Genomic DNA, 19,309 nt, shown 5'->3' on the forward strand with positions numbered 1-19,309 from the left:
CCCCTCCCCCCATTTTTCTACCCACACACACATTTATGCTTTGACTGTTAAATTGTCAGGATATTTATTTTTATTTTCTTTCTTTAATATTTCCTTAGCCAGCTTTGCGACTTCAGAGACGACTGTTCGGAATTTGTTTAAGTTCTTTTCTCCCTGTAGCTGTATCATAAAAAGCTAGACTATATTAAAGGGACTGTTCGTAAAAAATGAAAGGGTATAGGCTTATATCGAATTGAATTCGATTGATTCGCTATTAATTTCACTTTTATTTGTTGTGAATATATAAGAAGAAAATGGCTTCATACGTCTTATACCCCGAGAGTTGTATCATTCCACTCAAAACGAATAAATTTCAATTTAATTCAAAATTATTCATTTAGATTTAACAACCCAGAGATGTCGAATTTAATTCGATGCATGCATATTTAGTTAATGTTTCAAAATATTTTTTTATAATTTTTATTGACGATGTAAGAGTTTTAAGACGGTCCATAAGATCTCCTACTTTGTATTTAATCCTGTAGAGAGATAAATATATCTTCAGATAAATATATTGAATAGCTGGAAGGTATGGTAGATCTGAATTCTATATCAATATCTTAAAATCTGATCAGCAGCCTCATATTTATAGATTTAAACAGGGTGTCCAAACCAGGGAATAAGAAAAGGAAGGGAAATTGCGCTGGCCAGGCTTGAGAAAACCAGTCGCACTGCTTTGCAGAGGAGTTCGTTATTACACACGCACACTCTTTTGGTACAGACACACAACATGACTACGGTCAAGGAAATTGCAAAACAATGTTGTCAATTATAATTAAGCTTGAATAACGAGTAGTTTATTGTAAACTTTAATCAAATTATATTCTTTGCATGAAAATATGGCTTATAGTGTTGACATAGATATATAAATAATATATTACATGTATATTAAATTTATTTTTTACAATAATAAACAAACGTATTCTCCTAGACTGTACAAATGCCGAGATTCTTATGTACTGTATATACCAACAATACACGCCTTCAGTTCGGTATCACTTACACACACTCTTTTGGTACAGACACATACATGACGTTTCAACCCCCTGGACCAAAGTCGTATTTTCCCAAATGTGCAATTTCCAAAGCGGGAACTTCCCAAGTATGTCCTAGCCGCAGCGTTCGGCCCTTTAGTATGTTCTAACCGCAGCTCTCGGCTCCTAGCCGCAGCGCTTAACCCCCCCCCCCCATTGCGGCGCCTCAGAAGGCCTTCCCTAACCTTTGGGAAGTTGCCGCTTGTTTTTTCAGGACACCTTTAAAATCTATGAAGTTGTATAATATTTATTATATATTTGTAGAAAAGTCAATTATATATCTTGGTCCAGTTCCTACACGTATATATTCAGCATCAGATAATAATCATAAACAAACTCCGCCCACACTATGTAGTAAATAAGCCATTGCAAAAAAATGACTTATTGAGTCTTTGCCACAAACTAAAATGTCCTAATCCCAATATCCTGATGGTATATTTCAAACTTAGATAATTTGATGTAGCAAAATTCTTATTTTGAAATATCTAAGGTCAACACAACATTGGTTTGTACAGAAGGTGTAGGGATTGTAAAATCAGAATTTGAAGTAAACACTCAATTCCCTAATTACATATCCAGAACGAGGGAGGGGTTTGGAGAGCAAGAGTAGAGAGAAGATTATGGGTGGAGCAAAATGAGGAAAAAAAAAATAGTTGAAAGCCTCGAATCTTTATGTATGCACTTTATAAAGTTTAAAAAATTAAATTAAACGCTTAAAAAATTGGTTTGATCATTTTGTGTTTCTGGTTTTAAAGAGACTGTTAATTTAAAATGATTCCCCATAAAGCGATTATTTTTCTTGACTCATCTTTAGGATACTATTCTGATTCCTTTTACTTGAATTTATGCTAGTACAGACTAGCATGGAAACCCAGCTTTGCCTGGTAACTAAATTTACTCTATAAAAGTCAATTCACTCAACTAGAATCTTAAACCATGCTTATACCCGTGGTTCTCAATCTCAATCGAAATAAGTCCAGAGGTTCATGAGTTATGATCGGATATATAACAAGTAAACAAACAATCAGAGATTACTACTTTATAATTATAGATATCTCTGGAAATAATGAAACATTCTAATGTTAATATACAGATATTCAAAAATCTAATTAAAACGATTATTGACAAGACATTTTGAATATGCAATGANATAGTAGAGACAGGGATTTGATTGCTCGGACGCCTTAGGATTTAAGCCTAAAGGTTTTAACTGATTCATGGCTGACATGTAAGAGGAAAATGTTTTATATTTGTTTTAAACATATTTTGATCCATGATAATCCAAAGAAAAATAACTAGAGCTGTTTTTATCAAACCTTTTGTTTAGAAGCGTCGCAAAGTTTTTCTGACTCGAAAATTGATTATTTCTGAGAATTTCATAGTGTTTCTTATAAACCATGGAATGCGCAAGTTACTTTAGCAGAGAAACCACAAATAACAAATTATAAGTTTAATCAAACAAAAAATGCATATTTAATTCATATTTGATCATACAAAACTTTTCAGGATTTCGTTGTAAATCAGGCATTGCCATCTTTGAATTGTGAGTCTCACTTAGAATTACGCTTACAGTCCCTTTAAATCCGAATATAACTTCAGTCCTTGCAGTTAGAAAATAATCTCTAATTACAAATTAAAAGATTCAATAAACCATGGTTAGTACTTACTGGTAGGGCTGGGCACGCTCCAACTTTTTCTAGCCGTTTCGTTTCGTTTCCAACCATTAAAAAAGAAAAATATCAGGTAGCCGTTAAAATTAAGAACGAAACGCTCATTTCGTTACCGGTATTTTCCGTTTTTTTTAAAGTTACTGTTAATTAACTTTTTCAATTTTATTAACGTTTTCAACCGTTAACTTTTTCGTTAACGATTAAAAATTAACAGCTTTTGCCGTTCGCTAATTTTAAAAAACCTCCGCTTCTTTAACGGAACTTTGCCCAGCCCTACTTAGTGGTTACTTATTCACATGAATCGCTGTATCCCTGTATCCCTGCATCCCCGTATCCTTGTATCCCTCATACCTCTTCATACCCTGTATCTATGTATGCTTTTTTCCCTGTATCCCTGTATCCTCCTATATACCTGATTTGGTCCATTTTGTTCAGGTTTTGAAGTGACGAGACTAGAAGCGTTCTGGTGCAAAGCTGACATCAGTTTACCCAATCCACTGGCCTAGATACAGTAAAGGAATTGAGTCTTTGTCACAAACTATGATTTTCTAATCTCTATATCTTTGTAATCCAATGCCTTAGACCTTAGATATTTTAAACTATGAATTCTGTTATATGAAAGAATCTAAGTTTGAAATATCAAAGGTTTACACCATCAGGTTGAAAAAATATAGGTATTAGAAAATCAGAGTTTGTTACAAAGACTCAATTCCTTTATATTATTAATTTAGTATTTCTTAAGTTTTATTTCTAGACATATTTATAGATAATATCTATTAAGTATGAATAAGATGTATCTTAATAAAGCTGTTTTCATTAATGTAGTTTCAATTACTTTTTACTTTCTCGCTGGATTGTCGAATGAAAGTTTCTCGCATAAACGTTTCTATCATGATACTATCAATCATGATAGTTTCTATCATGATAGTTTCTATCATGATAGTTTATATCATGATAGTTTCTAGCATTACAGTTTCTATCATAAAAGTTTCAATCATAGTAGTTTCTACCATGAAGGTTTCAATGATGATAGTTTCTATCATGATAGTTTCTATCATAATACAGGGTGTCCCAAAAAACATGGGAATTCAGTGACGAATTCGATATCGTCTTTGTTATGAATTGTAATACCTAATTTCAAAACCCATAATATTGTTATGTCTGCTAGAGTTTATTTTATCAAAAGGGTAAAGATGTGTCTATAATGTCTCCGCAAGATGGACAGTGATGACGGACAAGTTTACTCTGTATGTATACTGCAATTTTCTTGTTTTACTAAGTACACCCTTATGCAATCAAAACATAAACAAACAAAATGTGAACATAGCAGACGAAACTCTTACAGATTACAGCTTTCTCAGTAGGTATCACTATACTGAATCAAAGAATTATTTTAAAAGACGATATCGAATTCGTCACTGAATTCCCATGTTTATTGGGACACCCTGTAGTTCCAATCATGATTTTTTTTACTATGATAGTTTTCTTTTCAATGAAACCAGAGGAATTTCATCAGCAAGAGAAATGAAAAATGTTGCTGAAATTATTCAAGAATTCGCCTCAAAGGTTGCAACCCCGATTGAACTCCTTATCTCAAGAAAATTTTGCATAAAATTGATTTGAAATGCAGAACAATAATCTGATCCTGTCATCTTTGAAGAGTATAAACGAGGGCAAAAACAAGGCTTCATTCAAATCCAAGCATTGCAAATCATATCATAAATACAATCAAACAAATATGCGTTTAATTTAAGCTTTCATTCAATTTAATTTACTTTTGAACAACGGATTTTATCTATAAAAGAATTAGAATAAAAAAGTTCAATAAGTTCATGAACAATCAAATTACAGATATATCTTGGAAGAAACACTATGAATTAGAATTAAAAGGTTGTATATAAAGAGTGTTGAACAAAAGACAGTTCCAATTTTTTCTCTCTAAGGCTTAAATAATACCCGATCACAATGTCAACATGGTTAAATTAAATTATATTAAATTTATTGGATTTGAAAATTCTGCTTTGAGAAACAACTCTTCATGTTTCATGGGGATGAAACTGATATCATAATTGTGATATCAATTTCATTTGAATTAGATAATAATTTCATTAAAATTGGATGATAATTTCATTAGAATCGAATAATAATTTCATTAGAATCGAATAATAATTTCATTAAAATTGGATGATAATTTCATTAGAATTGGATAATAATTTCATTAGAATTGGATAATAATTTCATTAGAATTGGATGATAATTTCATTAAAATCGTTAAACAATTTCATTAAAATTGGATAATAATTTCATTAAAATCGGAAAATAGTTTCATTGCAGTCGGATAATAATTTCATTAAAATCGGAAAATAATTTCATTAAAATTGGTAAACAATTTCATCAAAATTGGATAATAATTCAATTAAAATCGGAAAATAATTTCAGTGAAGTCGGATATTAATTTCATTCAAATCGGATAATAATTTCATTAAAATCGGAAAATAGTTTCGTTAAAATCGGAAAATAATTTCATAAAAATTTGATAATAATTTTATTGAAATTGGCAAAAAATTTCATTAAAATTGGATAATTATTTCATCGAAATCGGATAAAAATTTCATTAACTCGGATAATAATTTCATTCCAATCGAATAATAATCTATATATAAATTTGGCTTGTCTGTTTGTCTGTTTGTATCCAATAAACGTCGAAACGGCTGAACCGATCGGGCCCAAATTTTTTGTGGGACATCTAGGGACCCCAGGGAAGGTTTATGAAAAATCAAAATTTCAAATATTTGTCTCCATCAAAATTCGATCGTCATTAAATTTCTAAAAATTTTGAAAATCCGCGAAATTTTTTGTGAAAATCCGCGAATTATTTTTGTTTTGTTTTACGATGTACACAAAGAGAACATGTTCACAACTAATATAGAAGATGGGCGCGAAGCGCCCTCTAAGGCTAGAAAGAAGGGCGCGAAGCGCCTTGAATTTCTAGTTTCATTAAAATCGGATAATAATTTAGATTTCGAAAGAAAAAAGTTTTAATATCTGGGTTTTTCAAAACCCTTTAGATAAGAGTTTGAAATTTATAAAAGAGGTTGAGATGTAGTTAAACTGTACAAATTCTAAAATTATTATTATTGAAGTTAACCGTTATTCTAAAACTCTAAAACACATGATATATAATATATATGTATTGTAGATCGTTTAATCACATCGTGTCAGAGAACTTAATGAACAATCTCCCCATAATATTGAGACTGATTTAGATATAGATTAATAGATAGATAGATAGATAAATAGATACCCATACATGTTAGGCCTCTGTTCTATAAATAGAAAAAAATCAATCATTTTTCTGATGAAGTTGACGTTGATTAAAAAACTATAGTTCAGAACAGCAAAAATAAAAGTTGTAGTTGAGTTATGAAAGACTCTATTTAGATTGAAAAGGGTTATAGATGTAATTTCAAGCCCCACCCCCCCTTAAAATAGAAGATACCGCTCTTTTCTATCTCTTTTCTATCCCTTTTCTATCTTTTTTCTATCTTTTTTCTATCTCTTTTCTATCCCTTTTCTATCTCTTTTCTATCCCTTTTCTATCCCTTTTCTATCTCTTTTCTATCTCTTTTCTATCTCTTTTCTATCCCTTTTCTATCCCTTTTCTATCTCTTTTCTATCTCTTTTCCATCCCTTTTCTATCTCTTTTCTATCTCTTTTCTATCCCTTTTCTATCTCTTTTCTATCTCTTTTCTATCCCTTTTCTATCTCTTTTCTATCCCTTTTCTCAATCAATATAATACGTATAATTGTGCGTCCATATTGTGCAACAGAGAACTTTAATATTAAAATGATTGCCCTCATAGTATTTAATATTTTGTTTTCCTGCTTGTTAATTTTAGAAAGGTCCTTGGTTGGATTAGGCGACCATTACCCAAATTTAAAACTTAATATGCATACATTGAGCCCAATCAGCTGTAAAGCAGGCTTTTAAACAGTCTGAACAGTTCAGCCTATATAATCAATCATAGATATCCAAGCTTATTCTAAATTCTGATCAAATATACGTTTAGACAGTAAATACATCATGTTTCAGATTATCTTCAGGCATTTCAAACAACTTCGTTAAATCATAAAAATAACTATTTATCTCTTCGTTACAGGGAGGCAATAGAGATGCAATAAATATAGGATGGAATATTGCATTCCCAAGACCATTGTTGGGTCCTAAAGTATGACGAGCGTCGCGAATGATTCTTTAGGACCTAAAAATGTCTTGGGAAGCCAGAAAATATTAAAAAAGAGACATTAGTTAAAGGAATTGTTCAAATATTTTTAACTAGTCATACTTTTATACAGTAGTAGGTGAATATATCAATACAATAAAATCGACTTTTTATCTGAGTTTTTTTTGTATAATAAGCTTTTTCCAGATTACAAGTTTACAAGTAATCAGAGAGAAGCTTCTTATTTGACATGCTTCTCTTGACTTCTATGTGTATCCATGCGGTTTAACAGATTGATATGAATCAGAGTTGAAATCGAAAGTTGTATTTATCGTATTGATATAATCGGCTACCACTTTATACTGACTACGGCTGATTATATTTTTGTACTGGCTATGACTAATTATTGCTAACACAATGTAGATTTAACATATGTACATTGTAATTGTACATGTCTATGGAGAGTATAAAGAAGTTAGTAAATGTAAAACTAACGACCAAGGTGTTGCGACACCTCAATGTCGGCCTAGTTTTGAACATTAATGCAACGTTTCATAAAATTCGGGATGTATGCGAACATTAGAATAGCGTTAATTGGAATTATGTCAGGATTTTTTATTTATCAAATTAATCTGAAATCTCAAGAAACAAAAGTTACCTTCTTCCCGAGTGGTTCTTTTATGGAACTCCGTGAGGACCTCATGATGTTTATTCCTTGAAACAAAATTAATAATTAGTATTTTATAAATTTTAAATTGTCTACTTTTTCAAGGAACTCCGGCCGACCCCATATAATTACACTTCACAAACACACAACATTCAAAATGGCCAATTTAAGCTTAAAAATTTTAATCAGATATGCCTTTTAATAAAATTATAAAATATTGAAGTTTTTTGGACCACATTCTTTTTTCCTGAATAATTTTAACTTTTACACAATTTTTCAACTGCCGCCAAATTGTTGTCCAAAGGAATTGAGTCTTTGCCACAAACTCTAATTTTCTAAGCCCTATATCTATGCAATCTGATCGTGTAAACCTTTGATATTTTAAACTTTGATTATTTAATATAATGGAATTCATAATTTGAAATATCTGAGGTCTAAAACATTTGGTTACAAAGATATTGTGAAAAGACTGAATTCCTTTCCAAAGACTAGGCAGATTTCTTATGTTCATAGGTGGATTTTGATTCAATTTTTTTTTTTGGGGGGGGGGTCAGATTTACAATTTCGGCTTGTCATGCATGTTCTCTTTATAGAGGTTTTAAATTATTTTTGTATAAATATATATGCAAGTGAAGAAGATTTGCATGAAATAACTGAGATCATGCAACCTGATTCTTGAGAATGTAAATTTTGAAAAATAAACTTTGAAATATCGTTGTAAGATACAAAAGTTATAAAAGGAAAAATGTTGAAAAAACGTGATTAACTTTAACAACATCAGAACCCAAAATTAAAAATAATACCGATCAAGCTAATCTCGAAAATAACGATGGAAATAATTAGCGGGGGAGGGGAGTGGGGGGGGGGGTAATATAGTTGTTGACCCCCCTCTCCCTATCAATTTAAATTGTAAGTTGGTAATCAAGGTAGTGGTTAATAATCAGCAGATCTTTAAATATAAAAAATGATTTCAGCTTGAATTTTCTACTTCTATTCATAACATGAATATTCAAATATGTTATCGTTGTTCTAGACTTTTTCTATTTCCTATATACTGAATCATGTTCATGCATGACTGTCAGTGTCTACAGGAACCCGTTTGAGCCAAAACTTCACGAATTTTCTCTATAACATTCCTGGTATCGACCCAATTTAATAAACTAGAGCTAGGTCACTAAACTACTTACTGCTGGTTCAAATCTTGAATCATCAATTCAAAGTTAAAGATTCTTGAGGTTACAAATTGGTTATTGAGGATTTGAACCGGCGCGGCGGTTAAATTAAGTTTAGAACCTATTTTCATCCGAAAAATGTAAATTTTTCATATTTGCTATTTTATACTTTTTTAGTGGGTCTATTTTGAATAAAAAGTAAAAATATGACTGAAAATATTCCAATACAGACGTACAGGATGTACTTTGTTACAGTTAGTTTTACGTGGGTATGCAACTGTACAGGATGTACTTTGTTATAGTTAGTTTTACGTGGGTATGCAACTGTAACCAATACACAGAGAACACGATAAAAAGAAAAAGATAGTGAAACAGCGAAAAATTACTAAAAAACCAAAGAAAACATTAACACAAAAAAATGGAAAAAAGGGAAAATGAACAGAAAAGAAGGAGGATGAGTAAAATCAGAAAACATCTTTTTTTAATTAGTTTAAAGTAGTAGAAGAGAAAACATTGGAGATAAAAGGTTTTAAAGAGGATAGATAGTGGAAAAGAAGGAGAAGAATTATGGAAAGAACGGAGAAATTATCATAAACGGAGATAGTTGTGGAAAAAGAATAAAGGAAAAAATATACGCCCCATGTATTTATGCAGAATAAGAAATAACGTTAAAATAAAGACGACGAATAACCGAAGGTGACGATGAAATAAGAAATTTCGTTAAAAGAAAGACGACAGCATAACCGAAGATGACGATGAAAAGATTATTACTTCAAAATAGACAACGAACGATGATTTAATAACAGTTTAATCAATTTAAATTAAAATTTGCCCATAAAAACTAAATTTTTTGCTTTTTCTCTTTCATACTTTTTTTGTTGGCGGATGCGTTTCAAATGTAAATTGTTCTTTATAAGACGATGCATCTAGCCCTGAAGTTCAGAGTGAGTGAAATACGTTCAGTAATTTAAGTTATAAAAGACACTTTTATTGTGTCAAAGGAAATCTTGATAAAGTCTGAGCAAATGACGTTTTAACTTTTTTACATGGACAATTTTAGACGGAGTGACAAGTATTGTTTATCAGACAGATTAAAAGACAAATATAGGCGGACAGAAAGAAAAACAGACAGATATAGACAAATAGACAAAGATGGAAAACAAGTGAAACGTAATAAAATCAATATAAAGATAAGTAAACAGGCAAATTGGCAGATATACAGATAGATAGCCAAACATGCATAGACAGATAAACATGGATGGACAGATAAACATGGACAGACAGATAAACATGGATGGACAGATATACATGGATAGACAGATAAACATGCATAGACAGACAAACATGCATAGACAGATAAACATGGATGGACAGATAAACATGGACAGACAGATATACATGGATGGACAGATAAACATGGATAGACAGATATACATGGATAGACAGATAAACATGCATAGACAGACAAACATGCATAGACAGATATACATGGATGGACAGATAAACATGGACAGACAGATATACATGGATAGACAGATCAACATGGACTGACATTTAAACATGGATAGACAGATAAACATGGATTGACAGATAAACATGCATAGACAGATAAACATGCATAGACAGATATACATGGATGGACAGATAAACATGGATAGACAGATAAAAATGAATAGACAGATTAACATGGATGGGCAGATAAACATGGATAGACAGATCAACGGATAGACAGATAAACATGGATGGACAGATAAACATGGATAGACAGATTAACATGGATGGACAGATAAACATGGACAGACAGATAAGCATGCAAAGACAGATAAACATGGATAGACAGATAAACATGCATAGACAGATAAACATAGATAGACAGATAAACATGGATAGACAGATTAACATGGATGGACAGATAAACATGGACAGACAGATAAACATGGACAGACAGATAAACATGGATAGACGATCAACATGGACTGACAGATAAACATGGACTGACAGATAAACATGGACAGACAGATATACATGGATAGACAGATCAACATGGACTGACACCTAAACATGGATAGACAGATATACATGGATAGACAGAAAAATCGAAAAATTATACATATATATCTGTTCATTAATTATACTAATGTGAAAGCAACCAGACTAGACTAGACAAAATGACAGATAGACAAACAGACAGTTTAACGGAATGATAAAAACATCCTGTCTGAATACTGATATGATGAATAGTGAATAAACACTATATATATATATATATATATATTAATTTATATAGGATACATAGATAGGATTTATCTTTTTTGAATTTAACAATAGAACACACCTTCCAGACACCCCCCCCCCTCACACACACACAATCTTCATCTATTCAACCAATCAGCTTATAGGATTATCAATGAAACATTAAAAAAAATTCAAATACAGTTATAAAATAAAAACTAGATTATACAGGGGGTGGGGGGATAACAGATTTTTTTTAAAACAAGTTTTAAAACTTTTAGAGGTTTCTATTAAACTACTGTTTTAATTTATACTTTTATCTCATTGAAAAGGTTAATTTTTCATTATTTTTGCAAAATTATTAAATTTTTTTATGGGTTTTAATTTATTAATGATTTGGGAAATTTCAGATTTGCAGATAAAAACAAAAAAATATTACTTTTACTTTTAAAAAGGAAAGCTTATAGTCTTTTTATCTGTTGTGATTTACGTGAATTTCAAATTGAATTCTGATGAGCGACTTTGATGCGTTCTTTTTGCATTAAGGTATTCGACAACGAAATCATTTTGGTTTTCTGATCCCTACATCTTTACAACCCAATGTCCATAGACCCTAAAACACAAATCTGTCTGAATTTTGATTGTCTAGCTGAACTATGTATGATCTAGTACATGAGCTGCCATATTAGAAAATTAGTTCAATTATCCGTACTTAGAACAACTACTTATTGAAATTATTTTAGAAAAACAACTTATTTGAATTATTTTAGTACGAATACTTATTGGATTTATTTTGGTCATTTTAAAGAACATTTCTGAATCTATTCTGTTGTTTATATTAAGTTAAAAGTTCTCTGTGAGCAATTCCTTCCTTTAAACTTTTCTAAATCAAATACTACAATAAAATATTAAATGATAAATTAATATTAAATGTACAGTAAAATATGACACTATAAAGACGACCGGAAACTTTAATTCTGACTGAAGGTTGAACTTGTACTTTAATTTTAATTCAGTTATTTTGCAAAGAGAGGAAATGATATAGAGTTGTAAGAAAGCATCCATGTAAGGAAAAGGACTAAGCGAATACTGAAAAGTCGCGGCTGAAGTCTCATATCCTTTGTGGGTAACCCTGTATATCTTTTAAATTGTTTCATTTTGGTTAAGGGTTTAATCGAATTTAAAATATAAAAGCCAATTTATACAAATTAGAACAATTTGGAATCAATCATGCAAAATTTTAGAATTATTTTTTAAATATTAATCCTATCCTGATTGTTTAATACAGATGGGGGGGGGGGGGGGGGGGGGAAGCCTTCCACCTTTCCTATGATTTTGCCTTTTAATTTGAGAAAGAGATGTGATACATGTCCCCAGTCCAAGTTTTCAAAGCCAGCTCATTAAAAAGTATTAAGACCTCCAACTTCAAGTTAAAAAAGTACGTCGGAAATATTTTGATTTGTATGGTTCTTGTTCTTTTTAATAAACAATAAACATGCTCCAAATAACCATTTGCTTCCCTTTTATTTTCCCTATCCCTCCCTGCACCCCTTCCTCATCTCCCTGCACCCCCTCCTCATCTCCCTCCAGCTGTACCCCCTCCTCATCTCCTTGTACCCCCTCCTCATCCCCCTGCACCCCTTCCTCATCTCCCTGCACCCCCTCCTCATCTCCCTCCAGCTGTACCCCCTCCTCATCTCCAGCTGCACCACCTCCTAATCTCCAGCTGTACCCCCTCCTCATCTGAATGGTCCTTCATGATAGCCCAGCAGGGGTTTAAACACAAAGTTATGTTCCCTTCAACCTTATACCAACATTCAGGGGCGTATACAGGATTTTGTCCAGAGGCGGGCGGGCCTTCATATTTGTTGATGTTCCAGGGGGTGGGGGCTCATCAGCCCTATAACCATCCAATGGAGTGGGCTAAAACCCCAGAGCCCCCCCCTCTCCAGCCCTGTGTACGCCTCTGTCCGTATTAGATATACTGTCAAATATTCTTATGAGCCAAAAACATTCAAAGAAAAAAACTTTACCTTTTGTTACGTTTAAGGTTTGTTTACAAATAGAGATATAAACTTTGTTCCAAATTGAAAAAAAATATATTTTCCATTTTTAGGGGTTTTTTTTCTTCAAATTTGTGTAACAGCTGCTAACTTGACATATTTTAAAAAAATACATAAGTTATAGCATTTTTAAATTACGAAAAATTTGTTGAAAATTTTTAACAAAATGAGAGAGATAACTTTCAAATTGTTATATCTCATAAAATTAATTTGTTATTTCAAATAAAATGTCAGCAGTTTAAGATTAATATGTTGTAATTTCTTTTTACAGCGTAGATGTCATACAAAATTAACCAAAATAAATTACAAATCATTTTACACGGAAACATTAATGGATATAGTTTTGTTTAAAATTGTGTTATAATTTTTTTTTATAATTTCCAAATTTCCGCAAATTCCTTGTATTCAAACATATACAAATAAATTTATTTAGATTAAAAAATACAAAAATGAACATGCCCTTTCGACAAATATATTTTACAATTATCGAGATAAGGTTGGCTGAATATGTCTTTTAAAAATTGCATTGCTGTTGTTTTGAAACGGTTCGTTTAATCCTACACTTTACTTAATTATCCGTTTTGCCCGGGTTTAAAGAGACTGTTTACGTTATTTCAAGTGACGCTCCATCAAGAATACATGAGAAATCAATCATCTTTTCTTTAAAAATTGATTATTTTCAATTGTGATTTTTACTATCAAGTAACTATAAACGCATTTCTGTTTGAGAAATTGAATTGTGAAAATTGACAGAATTTCAAAACTATATTATTCAAATTCTAGATTAGATAAAGATGAAACTAAGTTACCGTTGTGATTCGAGCATTCCCCTCTTGAAACCAAACTTGAAATTACGCCCACAGTCCCTTTATGGGGTACATAGAGAACATACATACAGTACAGAACAGTACAGTAAAGTGCAGTACAGTACAGTACAGTACAGTACAGTACAGTACAGTACAGCCGAGCTGCATTTAGTTTATTATTCCTATAGGTTAAGTTATGTATACTTGGTTTAAGGTCAATTGCATGGGTAGAGACCTTAATAAGGGAAATTGTTTCAGGCATCTCTATCTTACAGGGGGAACCATTAAAAAGGGATGATATGTAGGATGCAGGGGGAACCAATAAAAAAGGAAAAAGTATTGAATTCAGACAATTTATTCCATTCCACATTGAAAAAAAAATCGATTGTCAGCAAGAAAAATGAGAATATATCTTATGATTAGACGAAGGTTTAAAGAATACCGTAGTAAACAGGATTATACTATGTACAATACATTGTACATGAAGAGACACATGAACTTACACCGTCAACAGTCCCTTTCTTACAATAAAAACGGAGAAAATTAGGAGAAAAAAGTGTTTGAAAGGAGGAAACTAGTTGAACTGCGTAAAGATAGTTAAACCATCTTGTGTTCCGGTTCAAGTTATTGTTTTCATTAGTAGCTTAGGGATGGATCGTTTTCGTTTTTCTGAAAAACGAACTATTCCGTTCAAAACGAGTTAATCCGTTCAAACACGAACAAATCGTCCTCTCATTTTTTTTTACAAAGAGTTTTTAGTTTCAACCCTTTGTTTTTAGTTTAGAAAAATCAAAAACAAAAAAAGATAATTTTTCAGTCGTTTTTCATATATCATCTTAAAGAGAAGAAGGAAGTAAATATCTTTAAACATAAAACTGATTCTGTTCACATGATGTATATATATATATATATATATGTAATCATTAATCACCATTTGTGTGTCTTCTTGATTATATATTGTACAGGGTGTCATCACGTCATGAAAACAAAATTTATAATTTTAGGAACGTCCAGATTAAACTGAATTTTTTGATACAGGGTGTGTTAAAAAAATATCCAGGGTGGCCGAACTTATTTTGAGACACCCTGCGGCAAGGTTTATCAGCTGTTATATTCTATGGATGATTGAAGATTATTATATATAATTCAATTTAATTGATTTGTTATGATTAAGATTATAATTAATACATATATCTCAGTGCACCAATTGAAATTGTAATCCAAATACAAGAAAATTCATACAATCATAAAAATATACAAAGTTTAAATTTTATTAAAATTCATGTCTTAGTTTTCAATTTTCATTATTTATATATTGTAAGAATAAATATATATATTTACAAAATTCTTTAAATTCTCAAACATTTAAAAAAAAGTGTTTCCCCACCTAAAATCCCCCTTTTTTTGAAAAATAATTAACGAAATTAAACAATTGTAAATTCATTGTTTTTTTAACAGTACTTCAGGTTAGGTTAAAAAGAGTGGATGAATTGCTGTACACTGTACAGTCAGGTAAAAATTATTAAAAAAGCTAATAAACATCGTTTCTATAATACCATAAATTTTCAATTTGTCAACATTAGCGTCTGTACATGACAGAATACATTGCCTGTGTTTTGGTTTAAGATTAATGTTCATAATAAATATTTCTGCCACTCTAGGACACACATTTAAATCATTGTTCTATTTTAGCAATGCCATTAATGTTATTCAGGAACTTTACAATAGCGGTCATTTAAATACCTTGTCGTCGGTAACAAGAAAGAAAGAAAGGAAAGGGGCGGTATGTTTTTTAAAGAGGAGGGGGGGGGGGAAGGGGGCTTCAAAGGCCACTGTTGAGCTGAAAACTTTAAAAATTAGGGTATCGAGATTGATTAATTGATTAAAGTTTATTTCTATAAATAATTAGGCGATATCGAGACAAATTTTATCTCCTCTGTTTTGTAATCTGAAGATTATAATAAACCTTGGATTGTATACAGTACAAAAAATTGTATAAAATATAACAAATCAGAGTATGGCAAATGCATAAGATCTCCAACAGCCAATAATAAGTCGGAAAATTTTTAAATTTTGCTCGCCATTTAAAGAGAGAATTATCATTGGTCCAAATCCAGAGGGAAAAAGATCGGATTCAGTGGAAAGTGTCCACAGTGCAGATATTCGGATTAAACGATCGGTATTGAGGCCTGGATCCAATTCTGAAGTTTCAGCTCAGAACTTTTGTGCTTTGAATCTTGGGATCAAGCGCATTGATGCGCATCATGCCGACCTTTATGAATTGATTAAATTCCCCGTCGATATCCCGTGTTGGTCATATCCTGCAGAGATAACTTGCATTGAGGATTCTCAAATTTGAAAGTGTCCATATTTGATATCGAGTTCAATTGTTCCAGATTATCGATATCAAAAATAAAAAAGGTTAAATTCATTGATAATAAGAAAAAAAACGTTTGAGACCGAAAATTTTTGTGTGAAGAAAAGGCGCTAATCTACAACGCTAGATCACTCTCCCTTTAACCCACTATTTTATAGGTCAGTGTACTGAAAATCACTGCAGTACACACCGAAAGCTTAGTTTAGGGTGTGCTCTCGATATCCACTGTGAAAAACACAACAATGAAGAATGGTAATAACAGACCCACTTTTAAGTTTGATTTACAAGCAAATGGTAATTTTTTTTTCATATCATCACTCAAAAAACATAAGATTGCTTTAATGTCGTCTTTCAGTTCCCTAGTTTTATGGGTCCCACGGTAAGCTGAACGATTTAGTACAAATGTTTACAAGGGCAGCATGAACCTATTGAATAATGGGCTCAGTTTCCAGACTAATTATTTTAGATTATTAATCAAGATACTAACTAGAAGGTTAGTTACAGCTGGTCCACATCATTTTTTATACATCTAAGGGAAGCTGAACTAATCAGGAGTAAGACTGTTCAAGGGTACGTATTTTTTTTTTAAATTAAAGAACTGGTTCTCCTGTTAACGATCCCCATCGTTAACAAAATTTAACTAACGCGGTCCATCGTTAAAAAATATAATTAACGCGGTAAGGACAGTTCTTCGAGAACCTGTAACTGTCATGAACTACGGAAGAAAAATAACATGAACAAATGAGAAAGTGAGAAAAGAAGTGAAAAGACATGAAAAAATTAGAAAAAAAAGAAAATAATTTCAAATAACTGGAAGAAATTAGAAAAATAAAAGAAAACAAGTGAAAAATATAATGAGAAAAATAAATAGAATAAGTAAAAAAAACATGAAAAAATGAGAAAAAGAAAGGAAAGGCTCAGAAGAGAAAAGAAAAAAGAAATTTAAGAAGAAAAGAGATTATGTAGGAGAAAAGAACTATAAAAGAAAAAATGTATGAAAAGAATAAAAAATAAAATAAAGATAAAGATGAAATAANGTTCAGTGCTAAATATACTCTCCTATAGTTTGTATATAGATAAACAGTTCAGTGCTAAATATACTCTCCTATAGTTTGTATATAGATAAACAGTTCAGTGCTAAATATACTCTCCTATAGTTTGTATATAGATAAACAGTTCAGTGCTAAATATACTCTCCTATAGTTTGTATATAGATAAACAGTTCAGTGCTAAATATACTCTCCTATAGTTTGTATATAGATAAACAGTTCAGTGCTAAATATACTCTCCTATAGTTTGTATAAGGCGTGGTCTGTATGTTTGGATCGAAACAGCTGAACCAAGTGGGCCCAATTTTGTGTTGTACCTTACAAGGTGATATGATCAAGCATGGTTATCTTTTTATCTTTCAAGATTTCAGAATATCAGTGCAAGGAAAAGGGTTTGCTAAGATTTAAATTTAGGCCAATATAAAAAGTAAAAACTGACAAATGCTTATAATTATTGCTTTATTAGTTGGAGGAAATAATGCTAACCGTAAAGTAACATTTAATATCAAATTGTGGCATAATCATCAACAAAATAACATCTTTAAATTAAAGACAATTTAATGATCGTATAACTCGTAACACCTTGCGGTTTAACCAATTTATAAGGCAACCCAAACCTACTGAATAATATCGACGGTTTTACAACTAAAATCGTTAAAATTACATGTTGTAGCCCTGGGGCTACAATTCTTAAAGAATAAATTAGGAAATAGTATTTTTATTCTTTTCCTCATAATTATATCTATTTATACACCGATTGCGTCTATACCTGTTTATATCAGTAGGATTTTTGTTAAAAAAGTGCTATACCTTGTTTTTTAAAGAATGCGTATAATTGTTGTGTTGTGTAACGTTGATATCACTATATAACTATACGCACTATATCACCTCTATACGCATTCTTCTAACCACACTACACCGTGGTTCACTTTTAACTGCGGCGTCTCAGGCGTCAGGAATGTGACGCAGGTCGGTCCGGTTCATAGTTACGCATTTTAAGCGTACGTCTGCGTATTATGTATTTTGAAGAATGGATATAGTGTGAATATTAGCGGGTCTATTAAGTTAAATTCTTCGAATGAATTCTGCATGAAATAACCATACTTAAGGGAGTTACTCAAACTATGGTCCATGGCTAGGATGTACCAAAAATGCCGGATGCCAAAAGGCATTTTTTTTATAAATTAAGATTATTTGTTTTTACAACTGTTCATTAAAATTACATGATTATCAAAACTGTACAACTGAAGCATGATCGTATGTCAGATTAAAAACCTGAAAATCTTTGTCTGATCAAGTAAAAAATGAAAAGTTATGTTTTCTTTTTAAAATTGATTGTTTTCCAGTCTGGTTTCCGGATTTCTGCTGCAGACACATTAAAGACAACAAAAGTTTCTTAAACATTTGTCTGATCAGAGATAAGTGAGATATCTTCATTTTTTTAGTTAAAAAAAAATAATTTAATTGCAATTTTAACTTTTTAATATCTTCCTTAGTTACTCATATTGCGGTAATAGAGTTACCCTTGTTATTGTTCTTTATCGGATATACCACTTAATTTAAATTGAGGGTCATGTTAAATTACGTCTACAGTCCCTTCTAGAAATATATTGGATATTTTTGCAAATTCAAGATTAATATTATCCACTATAATCAGATTCAAGACTAATATTATCCGCCATAATCAGATTCAAGACTAATATTATCCACCATAATCAGATTCAAGATTAATATTATCCACTATAATCAGATTCAAGACTAATATTATCCACCATAATCAGATTCAAGACTAATATTATCCACTATAATCAGATTCAAGACTAATATTATCCACTATAATCAGATTCAAGACTAATATTATCCACTATAATCAGATTCAAGACTAATATTATCCACTATAATCAGATTCAAGACTAATATTATCCACTACAATCAGATTGAAGACGCTGCGCAGAACTATTGTCGTGAAGGATAAAA

General features: G+C 31.3%; 1 protein-coding gene across 1 annotated transcript in view; it reads right to left on the reverse strand.

Moving 5' to 3' along the window:
• The window catches only part of LOC111703018 (very long-chain-fatty-acid--CoA ligase bubblegum), a 40,706-nt gene extending 22,319 nt beyond the window's left edge, over positions 1-18,387 (reverse strand). Inside the window, exons 1-3 of the mRNA XM_023474859.1 lie at positions 18,143-18,387; positions 7,625-7,680; positions 3,156-3,245 (exon numbers count right to left, since the gene is read on the reverse strand). Of these exons, the coding sequence (XP_023330627.1) occupies positions 3,156-3,245; positions 7,625-7,669 (135 nt within the window). The 5' untranslated portion in view covers positions 7,670-7,680; positions 18,143-18,387. The remainder of the gene's footprint in view (positions 1-3,155; positions 3,246-7,624; positions 7,681-18,142) is intronic.
• Between the last annotated feature and the right edge of the window lie 922 nt (positions 18,388-19,309).

Source organism: Eurytemora carolleeae, unplaced genomic scaffold (assembly GCF_000591075.1).
Source record: "Eurytemora carolleeae unplaced genomic scaffold, Eaff_2.0 scaffold519, whole genome shotgun sequence".
In the NCBI taxonomy this organism is placed as follows: domain Eukaryota; kingdom Metazoa; phylum Arthropoda; class Copepoda; order Calanoida; family Temoridae; genus Eurytemora; species Eurytemora carolleeae.